Source organism: Dromiciops gliroides, chromosome 4 (assembly GCF_019393635.1).
Source record: "Dromiciops gliroides isolate mDroGli1 chromosome 4, mDroGli1.pri, whole genome shotgun sequence".
NCBI classification, from domain to species: Eukaryota; Metazoa; Chordata; class Mammalia; order Microbiotheria; family Microbiotheriidae; genus Dromiciops; species Dromiciops gliroides.
The window spans coordinates 182,863,875-182,882,383 of NC_057864.1; the positions used below are offsets into that span (position 1 = coordinate 182,863,875).

Consider the following 18,509-nt stretch of genomic DNA (forward strand, 5'->3'; position numbering starts at 1 on the left):
GAGAGAGGAAGTCAAACTAGACTTTGGTTCTGGTAACAGGTGTGATCGAAAAGAAAGCCTAAGTTTATTAGAAGGAGGGGATAAAGTCTTAGAAACACAGACTATCTGAGCTGGAAGAAATCTTAAGACATAGAACACAGTCCCTCAGCACTGGAAGAAACCTTAGTGTGGGGGTACTTAACCTGGGGTTCATGAACTTGGATGGGGGAAAAAACATTCTATCTAACTGAATTATAGCATTTCCTTCAATTATGTAAAAATTGTTATTCTGAGGAGAGGTGCGTAGATTTTACCAGGCTGACAAAGGTGCCCATGACTCAAAAATAAAAAAATAAGAACCCCTTCTTTAAAAGAAAGAGCATAAAACATAGAATGTCAGAGTCAGGAGGGACTGGAGATCACCTGACCCAACCCCTTTGTGTCTCAGAGGAAGAAACTGATACAGAAACACATTTTCTAAACTGTTCCTCTTCCTAGGACCCATAGGTAATCAAGGGTTGGCTAGATGGATCAATGAAGCAGTTGAATTACATCACTAAGGCCTCCCAATTTCCCCCACTTGCAAATGGATTCACAAGGGACTTTCTCAATGCAAAACTTTGAATCGTGACTCAGGGGCTCTTTGAGAAAGATGGACTGACTACTGTGTGACCAATGTGTGGTTAGAAGGGGGAGAAGAGAAGGAGGCATTCAGGAGGCTGAGCCACGGGGGATCACGTGTATCTTTGCTCACTCAATATAAAGAACCTAGGTACCACTTCCTCCACAGCTTCAGAGCTAGAGGGTGTGGGGGTGGGCACTCTCCTCCTTGTGATTACAGCAACGGCAGAGCAAGCATCATGGACCTAGGTGAGTGATCTTTGGGGGGAGGGGGGATTATTCTTGCTGATATTCACAGGAAGGGGCTTACAGAGGACCCTGGAGATGGCAATTCCTAAGGTCAACCAACTGTCAAGGAGATCGGGGAAAAAAAAGGAGGGCAGAGGAACATACCACTTTTAAGGGGATCTCCCTGAGCCTCCGTAACAGTTGGAGTTTACTGGGTGTGGAGTGGGGAGGGAAGACTTATGCCCAGTGGGATCCTGGTCAGAATCCCACTCAGGAATACAGTGGGCTGAGTTGCTCTCAAAATTCAACTTCTGTGATCAGGTGTGGTGGGCGCCTCTGATCAAGCACGGCACTCAGGGTCAAATTAGACAATATCTAGTTTGTTGAGAATGCACTGCTCCCCATAGAAACTACCTGTCGTCTCTTTTGCTCCAAAGGTAGAGACAGAGTCTAGAAATAACCACTCACCCATTCATATGGGTAGGGAAGGAACAGCAATTGAAGGCTTGAAGGCTGAGTCCATCCTTTCCCACCTGGGATAGGAGGGACCCCAGCAAGAGAGTTAGATTGGGTGGAACTTGGGAGAGCAGAGAACTGAGAGGTACTTTATCCTTTGAAAGCAGTCACTAGGTCTCTCCAGATCAGAGCTGTAACTAGCCTGGGGCAAATGGTACTTTGACCCAGGATGCCAACATGGCAGGGAAGGAATCAGGATGAGCATGCCTTCCTACCCATGATGACCACCCCACCTACCCATCATATCCTAGTTTTCTATCTACTGCCCCTGGATAATTACCACCAGAATCCCATTACCATGACACTACTCTCTTGATCCACCATCTTCCTAACCCTCATCTGAGTTCCAGACTCCTATCTCTGTGCCATCCTCCCTAACCCCATTCCTCAACAGGTGTAATATGGCTCCACCCCCGATTCCCCAAGAGAATGATTCACATCCCAAGGGAATTTTTCAAAGGATGCTTCCAAATCTCTTAAGTTTGAAAAAACAGATATTCAAAGCCATTTGAAATGTAGCTTCCACAACTACTTAGAAAGGATGGCCAGGGATTCCCAGACTTCCCCTAGCTCCACCTCTCCTGCTATAAATGTGAAAGACTCAGTCAACTTGCCTGACAATATCAGTGGAGGCTTAGACAGGGCCATCTTACCTTTGACACATTGCTTACAAATAGCTTATTGTTTGGAAAGCCATCATGGCCAGAGTATGCAATCCAGCCCCTCTTTCCAATCAGGCAGCCTCTTCCTGTCTCAGGCAGATGGATCCCGCCAGGGAAGGGAATCATATAGTCAGATTTCGAAGTGCTTTGCAATCATTTCTATTCAAAAGCCCCTCCTTGTATCCAACCTTCATCAACCCTTGGGTCCATATCTCGGGGTTCTGTCCTTTGGGGAGAGGAAGAGCCACAGAGAATCAGAGGGAGGGATTTTCATGGAGCCGGCAGTTCCATTTCATAGAAATGTGAAACGAGAGTTAGGATGGGCAGCTGGGAGGACTAAGTTCCTAGATTGCTAGCTCGCATCAGCAAGCTGGCTGCCACTGTGGCCTCAAAGCCACAAGAGGTCTGGCTTTTAAAAGTGAAGGTGCCTCGTTACACCCTCCCTTGCCTCCCTCAGCCATTCCACCACAATCCCATATCTTATCATCCCTGCCCTAACTCCCCCATCCCTCCCCCCACCCCCAGCCATGCACACACCTGGAACCCAGGACTCAGCCTTCTGCAAAGCAGCTTTGGAAAAAAAAAAAAAAAACGGCCACCAGGGTTTCCACCTAACGACCCATCATCCTGTGTCCTGTGTCTGATATATTCCAGCTGGGCTCCTCTCTCATCCCACCACAGAGCTCACTCTCCCCCAAACCAGCGAGTGGCATCTTCTCCTTCACATCTCTGAAGCTGCAGCCCTCTCCATCGCCCCCTCAACCCCATCATTCAGAGGCTAGCAGCTCAGGGCCCTGGCACCTGTCCTGTGCCTGGTCCTTCCCCACCTCTGCCTCCAACCCTTCCAGGGCTGCCAGCCACCGACCTCCCTGGGATTGCCTTGAGGCTCCCCAGCAATCTCTGCTTTGCAGGATGCTGGCCTGATAGAATCTCGTGTTAGAGGGAGATTTGTTCTTGGAGCTCAGCTCACCCAAGACAGAGAGAGCAGTTTAGAGATATGGTGGGTAGATAAGAAGAGGGAAACCACCAAGAGGTTTTTTTATTATTATTATTAAGAATGGGCCCATGGCAGTTGGCAGGGCCCGTTGCCCTCATTGGTGGGTTAGGTTTCACTTATTTCATTTGGTCAGGAGGAGGCAGGGCAGTGGCAAACAGGGCAAGCCAACTGCACAGTTTCTCTTACACAAAATGAAAACTGAACCGGGCTGTGCTGGCTCTTTTCAGTACTAGAATGAGCAGGAAAGAATGACTGTTAGCCGCTTTGAAAAACAGAGGGAAGATGTCAGGGTGTGAATTCTCAAAAACAAAAGGAGAGAGGAGTGCTGGGGTGGGGGTAAGAGGAGGAGGAACATGGGCAGGGGCTACTCTGGCCTTCTTGCCCCAGAAAGGATTGGTCAGGAAGACCACCACATGGTCAAGCAGGCTTTGTCTTTGACCTGGGCCAGTCACTTTTAGTGCCTTTTAAAAAAACTTCGATAAATAGAACAAGAGACAGTTTGGCTTAATGGATAGAGAACAGGCCTCGGGGTTAGGAAGAACTGGGTTCAAGGCCTCTAGCTGAATGACCCTGGGCAAGTCATTCAACCACTTGGTGCCTCAGGCAACTCTCTAAAACCGGGGTCTTTAATCTATGGTGTTTGAACTTGGTTGTGTTTTTTTTTCTTTAACTATTTTGATAAATGTATTTCAACATAATCAGTTTCCTATGTATTTTATTTTATTCATTTAAAACCATCATTTTGAAAAAGGTTCAGTGAGTTTCACCAGACTACCAGAGAGGTCCATCACGCAAAAACTGTTAAGAGCCTCTGCAGTAAAACTATACATTACAGAGCTGATGGCGACCTATATTGGTGAAGGGAAATTCCTCACTGGGAGTTCCCTATGCCTATGAAACGACAAGCTAAATCCAAAAGTGTTGGGGGATGAGAAATGATATTTGTCAATCTAGGATCTACAAATTTTTCGTGCACATTTGGAGGGGGGTTGATTGTGGGAATGAGGGGAGTAACGTCAGACAGTCAGTGGGATTCATTAGCTTAACGATTTGGCCATTTCTCCATTGTCCAGAATTTGACAATCTTGGGTGTAGGCTGTCCAGATTATAGGACTCCCCTCTTTCCCACTTACCCCCTAACAGATTTGCTAATTTACTTCTTCAAGTGTCTTCCCACAACAAAAAGAGAAAGTCAAACAGCTTGCAGGGCCCTCAGTGAAAAGCTCAGGCTAGTAACAGGTGTGATAAAAGAGAAAGTTCAAACAATTGAATTCTATTATAAACTAGTATGTAGTGCCACACTGGAGATACAAAGGTAGATAGCCCAGAAATTCTGTCCTCGGGGAGTTTACAATCTAACAGGGGAACATTCACATAAAAGGAGGTTTAGGTTTAGGGAAAGAATCTCAGAATACTAGAGATACAAGGGACTTTAGAGATCATCTAATCTAACCTCTTTTACAGAGGAGAAAACCAAGGCAAAAATCTCTGTCCAGGCTACTCCTCTTCTGAAGTTCATGGATAATCAAGGGCCAGGAGTAAGGAACAATAGAGCATTTCCTCACTGGAGCCCTTCTCTTAGAACCTAAGGCTCTGTAGTTGTTATTGCTGCTGTTATTGTTATCATTTTAACCATTTTAAATCCTACTGACCTGGGCATCCCATTGTTCCTGAGCTGGGACTGGTAGCTATCTATAGGCTTGGTTGATTTCCAAATCTCCAAATCTTTAGTGCCAGTTAGAATCTTGAGAGTTCAAAATGTTCCAAGGAATAGGAGTAGGGAGCACAATAGTTGTGGGAGCAATGAGAGCCAAATTCAGAGGAGATAAGAGAAGGCAAAAGAGAATGAAAAGGAGTGAAAGGCATAAAGAATACCAGACACGTGCACATAAAACATGGTATCTGGCAATAAATTCTCAGTGGGAAAGTGTTTTGCCATTGACTCAAGCTTCCCTGCCTAACCCCCAATCCCAGAGGATGCCCCCTCCTTTTGAGGGAGATTGTCTCCCATCCAGTAGACCTTTCCCTTTCTTTTGCATGATGTGGTATCATAGAAAGTCCACTAGCTGTTGAGTCAAAGAACCTGGGTCCAAATCTCACCTTTGACACTTGTTACTTGTATCATCTTGGGCAAATCACTTGACTTCTCTGTCTCTGTCTCTGTCTCTCTCTGTGTCTCTGTCTCTGTCTCTCTTTCTCTCTCTGTTTTCTTTTTCTTTTTCTTTTGTATGTGTGTGGCAATTGGGGTTAAGTGACTTGCCCAGGGTCACACAGCCAGTAAGTGTTAAGTGTCTGAGGCCGGATTTGAACTCAAGTACTCCTGACTTCAGGGCTGGTGCTCTATCCACTGCGCCACTTAGCTGCCCCTCTCTCTCTGTTTTCACATCTGTAAAATGGGACAACTTCTGAAGCACCTTCACGATCTAGATCTATGAACCTTTGAACTTTCCTTGCCACCCCAACTCCTAACATACATATACGACACTCAAACAGATCAAAGAATTGGATTCGCAGATGATCTGACAGGCCTGAGCACATGGTTTAGAGAGGATATGGGGAACAGGGAGTGAAAGACTCACAGAGCCAACAACCCACTGTATCTCAGACTGAGGAGGTGGGGAGAGTTTCTCTTGTTGAAAACTCAGAGAATAATTTTAGGGAATTTTTTCATCATAAGAGCTATAGGTAATAGTTGCAGAAAACACCCAATGTTCAAGTCAACCATGTCCCAAAATCCCATCCACCAGCCCACAGGCTTACTGGTACTGTCCAAGCTTGCTACTTAAAACCAGTTAGTCTATGACTGGTTAAGGTTCTGACTCATAAACAGCTGACTGCCCTCTCCATCCCGGATAGGCACAGGGTTTCCCCCGTGTCTTCCCAATATTGCCAGCCCTTCCTAGAAAAACAAACAAACATGTCCCCAACCTCCCAGACCCCTTAATCTTTTCTCCCAGGCACAGAAGAAGTCAAACTCCACACACTCCCTCTGGGAGTGAAGGGACACATATGAGGTGCTAGAGGGAGGTGGTACCATTGGTGTTTTGGGGGGGGGGTGAGGTGAGGAGGGAGACGGGGAGTGGAGTGAAAAAGAAACAAGTTTGTTGGCCCTCCTCTCACTCTCGGTGACTTCGACACCTTGGGGGGTTTTTTTGGCTTCCCACTGCGAGTCAGAACAGACTTTCTCAACTGTAACTAAATGATATTTGCATGTCCAACAAAACTTCAGAGCTTAACTGAGATGAGTCAGTGCACATGTCCCTGGCCCCTCATATAGGGTGTGGCAAGTATGGACTTGGCCCCAGACTGGATCCTCTGGGGAAACTGAGGTTTACTGGTTTAAAGGGTGTTTGAAGAGAGAAATGAGTTGAGGGAAGGAGAGAAGACCCATCTCTGTGAGACAGAGAAACCTAGGAAAAGAGATACTGAGCTGAGAGACAGGATTCGGATTTTAGCAGGCTTGGGTTCAAAACAGTTCTACTTAAATGGCCTTGAGGGGCAGATCACTTAACTTCTCTGGGCCTCAGTTTCCTCAAATGTGTGAGCTGGTCTAGATGACCTCTAAGGTCTACCTGCCTGATCTAAATCTATAACCTGGTGATCCTTGTTCTACTTCTGTGACTAATTAGCTAATTAGCAACTACTTTGGGCTTTCTTCCCTTCTCTGAGTTTCCTCAATTTCCTGACCTGATACAGTGTTATTAATTCACAGATGCTTTATAAACATTATATAAATCACAACAGCCAAATCACGTGGATTGTGCAATTTTAATTATCCACATTTTTCAGACTGAGGAGCACAAGGCTCAAAGAGTTTGACATGCCCAAAGTCACACAACTAAAGAGTTTTCAGAATCAGTACTCTGGATAGAGCACTGGCCCTGGAGTCAGAAGGACCTGAGTTCAAATGTGGCCTCAGACACTACCTGTGTGATCCTGGGCAAATCACTTAACCCTAAAAAACAATCATCATCATCAAGATTCAAACCCAGGGTTTTTCCACACACACAACACTTCCTCTTTACAAAGGTTGTAAAGATGATGGAGTGTTGCTAGATGAAAGTTGCTAAGTGATTGGAAGCTCTTTGCAGGCAGGAATTGTATCTTCTTTCATCTCTGTAGATATAGGTATTTAATAAATGTCTATTGAAATGAACCTCTTAGACCTTCAAGCTCTAAAATTCTAGATATTCCACATCTTAACCCAGCTCTTAAATTCTCTGATTCTCCAGCCAGGAAATGGATGGCCCCAACTGATGATGAGTTCCCCGTTGATTTTTGGTCAGGTTGGGTTGGACAAGCAGGGATCCTTAACCTGGGGTCTACAACTTTGCTTTTAAAAAATATTTTGATAACTATATTTCATTTGAATTGGTTTCTTTTATAATCCTCTGTGGTTTTTTTGCATGGGGTAGGTAAGTGATGAAGAGGATAGAGCACTGGGCTTGGAACTAGGAAGACTCACATTCTTGAGTTCAAATCTGGCCTCAGACACTTACTAGCTGCGTGGCCCTGAGGAAGTCACTTAACCCTCTTTGCCTCGATTTCCTCATCTGTCAGTTGAACTGGAGAAGGAAATGGGCATTATCTCTGCCAAGAAGGGGTCCATGGGCTCCCCTAGACTGCCTAAGGGATCCATGACAAAAAAGAATCCCTGCACTAGATAATCCTCTGTCAATCTTGTCATTGCTTAACTATATCTGACTCCTCTTACCTTGGCCTAGTTCTCCAACCAAGTGAAGTGGGTGGTAGTTTTCCTGAAGGAAATTCAAAGTGGCTTCTCCCTCAATTTTCTTGATGTCCTTAATATTTGCCAGTGTTCAACTTGGGGTGGGGAAAGATTATAAGATCATATATTTGAAGCTGGAAGGAAACTTAAAGACCCTTTAGTCCAACACCCTTCATTTCACAAAGGAGCAAATTGAGGCACAGAGTGGATGTGTGATTTACCTACCCAAGGTCATATAGGTAGTAAGTAGCAAGGAGGGGATTTGAATCCAGGACCTGGGTTCCAATGCTATTTCCCATGAGTCATGAATGAGACAGTATGGACAATTTAGGGAGGCAGAGAGATCTACTCCTTTGTGTTGTTTGGACCCATTTCCTCCTTTCCTCAAGGACATTGCAGGGAATCACAACCCCCTTTCCCACACCCACACCCCAGACCCCCCCCCCCAAAACCCCGGGGAATGTGGAAATTTTAGTTGTCTTACATAATCCTTTCCAGCAGGTGGTGCTGTAGACAAGGAAACAACTCCACAGGGAAACTGCACCCAGGTTTGGGAAGCTGGTTGTGAATACCTGTGAACTCCCTAATTCTTAAAGGCTTCTGAAATGATGTTAGCATTTCCCCAGTCCAAAGTAGGGAGAGAGATGCCCCGTCCAAGTCCAAGTCACCCTCCCCAAAGAGGAACATGGAATGAAAGGGACCTTGGAAATCATGTTTGCCTACACCTTCACTTTATTTTTTAAAGGAAACTGAGGCTCAGAGGGGGAATTGAATTGCTCAAGGTCAAACATGGAAAAGGAGCTAGGTGGGACGTTGGCTAGAGCTCTGGACCTGAGCCAGGACTCGGGAAGCCCGGAGTTCAAATCCAGCCTCAGGTACTTACTACCTGTGAGACCCTGGACAAGTTACTAAAACAAACTCTGTCTCAGTTTCTTCATCTGTAAAGCAGGATAACAATAGCACCCACCCTCAAAGCTTGTTGTAAAGATAAAATGAGATAATACAATAAAGTATTTTGCAAACCTTAAAGCACTATACAAATGCTAGCTATTGATGTGGGCAGCCCTTTGAATTCAACTATCTTCCCCAATCTCCAAGAAAAAGGTTTCCAGATGGTGCAGTGGATAGAGCACCGGCCCTGGAGTCAGGAGTACCTGAGTTCAAATCCGGCCTCAGACACTTAAGACTTACTAGCTGTGTGACCCTGGGCAAGTCACTTAACCCCAATTGCCTCACTAAAAAAAAAAAAAAAAAGGTTTCCAGACTCCTGAGTCTATAAGAAGAGCCCAGGAGGGACTGCTATATCCATCTGAAGACCATCTGACTCTTCTCTGACCCTGTGGTCCTGGTCTCCTGGTCTGCCTGGTACCACATAGCCCTGGTTTAGCTAAGTTCAGGGTCTCCTGACTTCTGCCAGCAGTATCTGACCTCCTTCATAGTCAGGATGGAACATGCCTCCTACTCCCCCCCCCCCACACACACACACACACCACACAGAGACAAAATACCAGCCTGCTAAAAAGCATTTAAGAAAATTTAATTTGGGGTATTGGTGGTCTCCTCCCTACCATTTCTCCCCACCAAAGAATACCCCGGTCCCCAGGGCTTCTGGGAACCTGGAACCTTGAATCTAAAGCTAGAAAGGGCCTTAGAGATCATCTAGTTCAATCTCCATATTTTAAGAAACCAAGACTCAGAGACTGGAGGGTAGGGGTGGGAATTTACCCACAGCAGTGCAAGGCACAAATGTCAAATTCAAGTCTAAGGTCATTTGACTCCCAATCCACCTGAGGTTTTCCCCACTCTACCACTACTTCTCTATCACCCTCTGAGTGAGTGAGTTCCCTTCTCTCAGCTCCTAGGGAGGGAGGAGGGGGGCGGTCCCATAACACACTTTGATATAAGAATACTCTGACTGAAGAGAGAATTGTTTCTGCTTGGGTATGGAACTGAGGGTCCCCTGGTGCATCACCCTTCCCCATCAGGTGGTTAATGAAATAAGTGAACCCAGTCACCCCACCCAACTTCATTCATAACCCTTGTTTCCTGAGCTGGCAGCCCCACTCAGGAGGGACCTGAAGCACCTGACTGGCATCAAATCTCTGCAGCAACACCTGCCCCCAGGGACAAACAACTCTCCCTGGATGTAAGTTTTGAGTAGAACTTCAGCCAAGCCCCTAGCTCTCTTATGGCTCTGCCCTCAGGGCTGTGAGAGCGGAAGAGTTCTAGCTCAGCTAGAAGTGGGTCTACCCCAGATTAGAAATTTCAAAGGGGGAATGAAAGGAGCCTCCAAGAGGTGGGGAAGGGACCCTGTACCTCCCCTTGAAGGGATAGACCTGGCCTAGGACATTGAGCTGGCTGTAGAAATGGGTGGAGGAGGAGGAGGAAGAGGAGAGAGCAAGGGGAGTGGGCTGGGCGGCTGGCCAGGTATTTGGAGGCACAATCTGGTTCTGATGTTCTGTTTCAACAAACACAGTGCGTAGTAGCAGTGCCCATGATGAAAGTTCCCAGCATCTCTTCCCCTCTCCCCTCTCTTTAATAAGGAACAGGGGAGTGTAACAATAAGAGCTGACATTTACATAGAACTTCAGGCTTTGCAAAAACCCTTTCCATGCATGATCTCACTTGAGCCTCAAAACAACACTTAATACTTGAGGGAAGGGGGGAGGGAGGGGGGAAGGAACGGCATTAAGAAGCTATTGTGGTATAGTAGGAGTTCTGAACTGGGAGCCTGGGTTCAAATTCTAGCTCAGCCACTTCTAGACATAGGATCATGGGCAGATTCATTTAACTGCTATGAACCTTAATTTCCTTATCTGTATAATGGAGATAGGGAAGCTAGGTTGCATAGTGAATGGAGCACTAGGCCTGGAGACAGGAAGACCTGAATTCAAATCTAGCCTCAGACATTAACTAGCTGTGTGACTCTGGGCAAGTCACTTAATCCTGTTTGACTCACTTTCCTCATCTGTCAAATGAGCTTGAGAAAGAAACAGCAAACCACTCCAATATCCTTGCCAAGAAAACCCTAAATGGGATCACAAAGAGTCAGACATGACTGAAACAACTGAACATAATGGGAATAATGGTATCACTCTCTTACTACCTGTCTCACAGGGCTGCCACGAGGCCCAAATGAGTTAATGTATGAACAGCACTTTAGTTCATTCATTCAGCCATACCCCACTCTTCATGACCCCATGGACTATCAGCACTCCAGGCCCTTTTCTTCTCTACTATCTCTCCCAGTCTGTCAAAGTTCAGTCTGTTGCTTCCATAACACCATCTATCCATCTCGTCCTCTGCCGTCTCCTTCTCCTTTTGCCTTAAAACTTTCCCAACATCAGGGTCTTGCCAATGAATCCCATCTTCTCATTATGTGGCCAAAGTATTTAAACTTCAGTTTCAGTATTCCTCCTTCCAATGAATAGTCTGAGTAGTGTAGCTCTTTGTAAACCCCAAACTATTTATAAATGTCAGCTATTGTCTTTTTACAGATGAGAAGGCTGAGGCTCAGAAAGGTTAAATAACTTGCCCACAGACACAAAGCTATGTCAGGGAGCAGGATTTGGAACCCATGTCTCCACTATGTAATACCCCTTACCATGGATCCCCAATCCAATGGATAGATTTCAAGGGATCCATGAACTTAGATGCGAAAAATGCCTATTTATTTCATATAGTTTCCTCTGATGGCTTATGTATTTTATTTTATTTTATGCATTGAAAAACATCAGTCTGAGAAGGGATCCACCCCTCCATAGGCTTCATCAGGATGCCCAAGGGATCCATGGAAAAAGAAAAGTTACACTATACTGGAATTTATTCATCACAGATTCACCAGAAATTCCTCAGGCCAACTGATAACTCCATGTCTTTTGTTTTCTGCAGGAAAAGGGATGCGGAATGTAATGGTGGTGACCCTGCTTGTTATTTGTCAGGTAAGAGCTCCCCACCAGCCAGTGATAGGGGGTCTGTCTGATGGAAAAAGTCTATAACCACACCCCTATCTCTCATTCTCCCTGCTCCCCAAACTAGAGAAGTCAAACAATCCTGGGGCACATTTCCTCCAGTTCCTTCCGGGAGGAAGAATCGAGTATTACCATCCCCTCTCCCCTGAAGAGACTTAAGTTAGGCACACACCTTGTGTTCTTTCAGAGAGGGGCAGGATAAAAAGACACAGCTCAGAGGGTCAGGGACTTAAAGGATCCTTAGAGGTCATCTGGACCACCCTATCTCATTTTTCAGATAAGGAAATGGAGGTTCAAAGAGAGAGGGCAAGTGACTTGCCCACGGTCACACAGTTAGCAGACAGCAAGTCCAGCATTTGAACCTAAGCCTTCTGACTCTAAACCGGCCCCCATTCCACTGCACCACCAAGGACAAAGCTCCTATTTTCACTCACAAACATGTACACACTCAAGTGAGGCCTAAAATTTCATGTGGGCAAAAGGGGAAGAGTAAAAGAAAGGAGTGAATTTAGTCTGATAGTCTAATAAATCCAAGTGACCTCAAGTTTTCCATACTTCATATTCATCCCCTCAACTTTCCTCTGCAAAGTACATCTCTCAGATTTCAGTTTCTCATTCATGAAATGGATAGAATCAACCCAAACTCCCTAGGTAGGGTAGGGGAGAAGGAAGGGGCGGGGGGAAATCACTGAAAGAACCACAAAACTAGTTTGCTGAGCGTAGGGCGGGAGATAGAATCGTTATCATTTCACCACTGACACTTGACATTGACATTAGACACAATTCTGTCAATTTCAGTGTTGCAGTTAGTTCCCATTTTATAGATTCCATTCAACCCAACAGGAATATTAAACACCTACTATGTGTCAAGCACTGTGCTGGGTGCTGAGGATTCAAAGAGCCTATCCTCAAGGGGCTTACATTCCAGAAGAAACTTCAATGAGGAAATTGAGTTCAAAAGGAGCTTTTGTGTGCCTGGATTCCTTTGGTAGTATGGTGAAGCCTAGGGACCCCCTTCTTGGAAGAATGTTTTTAAATAATTGGAAGAAATAGGGGCAGCTAGGTGGCGCAGTGGATAAAGCACTGGCCCTGGATTCAGGAGAACCTGAGTTCAAATCCAGCCTCAGACACTTGACATTAGCTGTGTGACCCTGGGCAAGTCACTTAACCCTCATTGCCCTGCATAAATAAATAAATAAATAAATAAATAATTGAAGGAAATAAAAATAAAGATGTCATTTTTTTTCACAGACAAGTTTATTTAACCTCACTTGACCCTGAAATGTATCCATGGACCCTAGGTCAAAAATCCCTGATTAAATCGAAGTCTGATGTTTAGATGGATGCTGGTGGTTCACAAGAAGGCCCTGAGGAAGTGAGTGGATTGGACACAGAGGGCTGCCCAACATTAGAATGAGGCAGTAAGCACAGAAAATCTCCAACCTGGTTCTCAAAACATTCAGGTAGCCAGAGCTTCAGTTTTCCAGGAACAATGTCCAGAATTGAATTTCTAAGCATTGTCCATTCCTGAAAGCCCAGGCCAGAGGGCACTGGTAGTTGCCTCCCCACCCCCTTTGAGTGTGGCCTTGTTTTCCCCTCCCCCAGCTCCCTGTCTCTTGCCTTGCATGTGCCTTAGACTTAGGGTGTCTTCAAGTATCTGTTGGGAGGTCAGGTAGAAGCAGGATTCATTTTGTTCAGATGGGCACCAATGGGCAGAACTGGATGAAGTGGGTGGGATGGGCAGATTTCTGTTCAATGAAAAGGAAAAGAGTGAGCGCTTTCCCAAGGGGTATGGGCCATCTTGGGAGGGAAAGGGGTCCCCCTCTCTAGCAGTCTCCAAGCAGAAATGGAGAGATGGGATCTTGGAGGTGCTGTCGAGGAGATTATTCTTCAGGTAAGGGTGGGGAAGCTTAGCTGCTTTCTGAAGTCTCTTGAAGCTCTGTGACTCTGTGATTCTGCAGCAGCTATATTTCTGGCAGTGAGAGTTGAAAGGTTGGGGTTTGGGGGGAGGATGGAGGGAACAGGAGCTGTGGCTGGTATTTCCCTTTTACATGAGGGAGTCGGCTCAGGTGGAACAGGATGTGGTAGGTTGTGGGCTACAGCAGCGGTGTACAGGGAGAGCCCAAGAGGATAAGCAGAGGAGCTGGAGAAGGAGGAAGGGAGGGAGGGAGGAGGAGGAGGGCCAGGGAGCCCTCTGTGCAGGGAGAGGACAGAAGGGGGACCTAAGCAGAGAAAGTCATACAACACCCAGGGGTCCCTCGGGGCCTGAGGCCTTGGGGACAACAGAGAGAATCCACCTAGGCAGCTGGGGAGGGGAGAGAGGAGGCCGGTGTCTGGGCTACTCCATGTTCCTAAAGATTCTGTCCCTGGAATAGACCCCTCTGACTGAGCAGTAGACCGCTCTAGGTCATACCTACTCTAAGTTAGGCCTAGGCTGACTTTGATGGGAGGCAGAGCAGCAAATAGACCAGAACATACATGTTCATATTCTAACTCCAACACTCCATAGCTGTACAATCATAGGCAACTCATCTATAAGGGGACTGGACTAGATAAGTTCTAAGCTGTCTCAGCTCTCTCATTCTCTGATACAGTTATTTAACCTCTATGAGACTCAATTTCCTCATTTTGTACACACTACCTCGTAGGGCTATTGGGAGAAAGTACTCTATAAAGAGTGAGCTATGGGGCAGCTAGGTGGTGCAGTTGGATAGAGCACTGGCCCTGGAGTCAGGAGTACCTGAGTTCAAATCCGGCCTCAGACACTTAACACTTACTAGCTGTGTGACCCTGGGCAAGTCACTTAACCTCAATTGCCTCACTAAAAAAAAAAAAAAAAAAGAGTGAGCTATTATCATCAAAATGCCAAATAGAAGAGCTCAAACAAAGCATCCATTAGCTCATCCCTCCCCCTGTCCAAGGGCAGGAATGCAACCAGTCCAAGCCAAGCTAAGCCAGCAGGCATTTATGAAGTGCCTACGAGTTACAAGGCCTTGTAAAAAGACAACATGGAAAAAAAAAATCAGCCTTCAGGAAACTAAACATTGCTGAGCCAGCTAGGAACAGCTTGTGCTAGAGCCTGATCTTAGGCCTAGGTTCCCTGGATTCAGTTAGGTTTCTGTTTTTGCTAGTTCTCCAGGGCTCCCTGGGGCCCCACTTTCAGGGCTCTCCCCAGTGCTCTGCTGAGTAGCAAAATATATGCCCTCCCCTTCATCAATAAAATCACTTCAGGCCACCTTAACTCTGCCCTGACAGGCAGGTGAGCTTAAAAAAAAAAGGTAGAATGAATTAGCAACTGGGTCCTACAGATTGGAAAGGTCTGGAAGAGAGAGAGACAAAGAGCTGATGTGTGTGAGAGTTGGGGGGGGGGAGTTAAGAGGGAGGGAGAGAGAGAGAAAGGGAAGGAGGAAGGAGGAAAGGGAGGGAGGAGGGAGAGAGACAGAGAGAGAGACAGAGAGAGAAGAGAGAGCAGACAGAGAGACAGAGGCAGAGACAGAGCTCTATTTCCTTTTGTGGGCACAGACAGCTGGATTGAGGAAACAGAAGGGGACTTTGACAAACATGGTATAAGCAGGTGCTGGGGCTATGGGGAAGGAAGAAATATCCACCCATCCCACCAAGCTGGCCCTGTCATTCATTCATTTACCAAGTATTTAAATATATCGCATATGTGAAATACTATAAATAGCACAGTGCTTGCCACAAAGTAAGTGCTTAATAAATACTTCATCCATCTATGTTATAAATTTAAATCTTTTCTATGGCATAAAAATAACTGACGCTTATATGGCACTTTGAGATGGGTAATGTGCTTTATGTTATCTTATTTGATCTGCAAAATAGGAACTTTGAGATGGATAGTTACTGCAGGTATTGTTTCCATTTTACCAATGAAGAAGCTAAGTCTCAGAGAAGTGAAGTGACCTTTAGTCTGCAGATAACCTAGATCCCATCAGAGCTAGGATTTGAACTAGGGTCTCCTGAATCCAAGCCTATCATATACCATCCTGAAATCACCCCCTAATCATTTAGTAACCTTACTGTACAGGGGCACCCATTGGGTGTTTTAGGGAAAATCTCAAACATGAAGGGGACAGGGTCCCTACCTTCAGAGGGCTTCTATCTAATCAGGAAAACTAAACATAAACACCCATGCCTAGGGAATGACAACCAACCACTCATCAAGTAACATACAGGCAAATGTAAATTGACTTTCAGTCTGTGGGTAATCAAGGGAAGATCAACCCCTTGCTCCTGTTCCCTGCCCCCTTCAAGCTCTTTAGGCAAACTTCTTTCCTTTCCCACTATTTACAGCCCCAAGAATAAACCAGATGTTTTCCCTTTATTTCCTGTTTCTTCCACCCCATCCCACCCGCAGGTCTGCCTGTGCTATGATGGAGTCACTGATGACTACAGTGATGAAAACACCACGGTGGACTACAGCCAATTTGAATCCCTTTGCTACAAAAAAGACGTCCGGGATTTCAAAGCCTGGTTCCTGCCCACCATGTACTCAGTCATCTGCTTTGTGGGCCTGCTGGGCAATGGGCTGGTCATGCTGACCTACATATATTTTAAGAGGCTCAAAACTATGACCGACATCTACCTGCTGAACTTGGCCCTGGCGGACATCCTTTTCCTCTTGACGCTGCCCTTCTGGGCAGTCAGCGCCGCCAAGTCCTGGATATTCGGCCCTATCCTCTGCAAAGCTGTCTATTGTACGTACAAAATGAGTTTCTTCAGTGGCATGCTCCTGTTGCTGTGCATCAGCGTTGACCGCTATTTCGCCATCGTCCAGGCGGTCTCCGCCCACCGCCACCGGACCCGCATCGTCCTCATCAGCCAGATCTCCTGTGGTGTGGTCTGGTTGCTGGCCTTCCTCTTTTCCATCCCAGAGCTGATCTACAGCAACGTCCTAAAGAACGGGCGTTGTTCACTGGTGACCGAAGACCTGGTGACCTTCACAACCATCATCCAGGTGTCCCAGATGGTGATAGGTTTCTTAATCCCGCTGCTCGTCATGTTCTCGTGCTACCTCGTCATCATCCGCACGCTGCTCCAGGCCCGCAACTTTGAGCGCAACAAGGCCATCAAAGTCATCATCGCCGTGGTCATCGTCTTCATCGTCTTCCAGCTCCCCTATAATGGTGTGGTCCTGGCCAAGACCGTGGCGGCCCTCAACAAAACTGCCACTGACTGTGAACACAGCAAGCAGCTAGACATAGCCAGCGACATCACCTACAGCCTCGCGTGCTTGCGCTGCTGCCTCAACCCCTTTCTCTACGCCTTCATCGGCGTCAAGTTCCGCCAAGACCTCTTCAAGCTTCTCAAGACCCTTGGCTGCCTCAGCCAAGAGCGCCTCTTCCACTTGTCTTCATGCCGACAGAATCGCCGCTTCTCCATGAGTATGGAGGCAGAGACCACCACCACCTTCTCGCCTTAGAGAGAGAATCGCCTCCCCAACTCAAACCCATCCCCAACAACCCCATTGCTCTTTTGCCCCAAGTGGCTACCGCTGCTTAGACAGTTAAGACGGAGGATTTCAAAGCTGCTAGGGTGGGAAAAGGGTCTCTCTCTCTCTCTCTCTCTCTCTCTCTCTTTCTGTTACTTTACTGTAAAGGTTTTTCTTGGTGTTTCGACCTGAGAAAATACTTCACCTGATAAGACAGCCTGAGCCAACCACATCAACCCCAACAAAAGGGAGAGAAGAGGTCTATTGACAGCTAACAGCTGAGCTCAGGATGCTTGGGTTATCCTCAAGATCGAAAAGTGAAAGTTGGGAGTGGCCTGGGGCTAGGAAAGGGCCTAATAGGGTAGGGGTTGTGGGGAAATGAGGTGAAAAGCCATAGCCTCAGAATGAAACTGCTCTTGGATGTCAGAGGAAAGACACTCTTCAAAGAGATCCCCAAGGGCTGAAGCAAATTCACCCCAAGAACAAGACTAACTCACCTGGACTAGAGAAAGCAGACAACCTGCTCTGTCTTTGGGGGAAATGTATAAAACTTGACTGCATCTGATTCCACCCCCTGACCCCGTCCTTTTCCGTTTGGATCAATTCTGAACTGATATCTTCACTTCACCACCAGCCAAGACAACTTTCAACCACACTTGAACCAGTAGGGCTGGTCTCCTTCGCCTAACCCTGACACTGTGTTTGTAAGGAGTGAGCAGAGAGGGTGGGTGGGAATATTTCTGCAGGTCAGAAGAGTTTCCAAAGCCAAAGTCATTTTTTCCTGCCTCTGCCTGAGGAACCAGGTTGGGATGCACTGAGTCCCAATCTCTGTTTGGCTCCAGGCAGGAGGAAACAATGCTGTCTGCTCAAGTTCCACAAATGTATTCCCCCTGTCGTCTTTAAAGCAGGCAGAGGAAGATTCTTGTTATACTCAGCTGAGCATCAGCTTTCATTTCATTAGGAAAACATTTTCCACATGCACACAAATAAATATTTTCCCTTAAGAAAACAATAGCTTTTTTTCAATAAAAATTTTAAAAGGATGTTTTGTAAACTGCAAATGAGAAGGATTCTAGTTTTGCGACCAGCCAGTGCCCCACCTGGCCACTCCCTCCCAGACCCACTCCCTCCCTACATTCCCTGGAAACCCAGGTTTATGGCTCCTACCAAGCTGACCATCTCCACAACCAGGAACCAGCTGCCATTACCAATGATCTGTATGACTGGGGGGGGGGAGGGAAGGAAGTAGGGGAGATAATATGCCCCTCTTCTGAAACTTAATGGAACTAGGTACTGTCCTGTGAACTCCCCAGATTTCCACCCACCAGACTGAATTGAGACTTGGTCAGAAATG

The 18,509-nt window shown here is 46.4% G+C and overlaps 1 protein-coding gene across 1 annotated transcript; it reads left to right on the plus strand.

Moving 5' to 3' along the window:
* The first annotated feature begins 783 nt into the window (after positions 1-783).
* On the plus strand, positions 784-18,162 carry CCR7 (C-C motif chemokine receptor 7). Its single transcript, XM_044005617.1, has 3 exons — positions 784-849; positions 11,624-11,673; positions 16,082-18,162. The coding sequence occupies exons 1-3, from the start codon at positions 840-842 to the stop codon at positions 17,144-17,146; spliced, it is 1,125 nt and encodes a 374-aa protein (XP_043861552.1). The 5' UTR covers positions 784-839; the 3' UTR covers positions 17,147-18,162.
* The last annotated feature ends 347 nt before the right edge of the window (positions 18,163-18,509 follow it).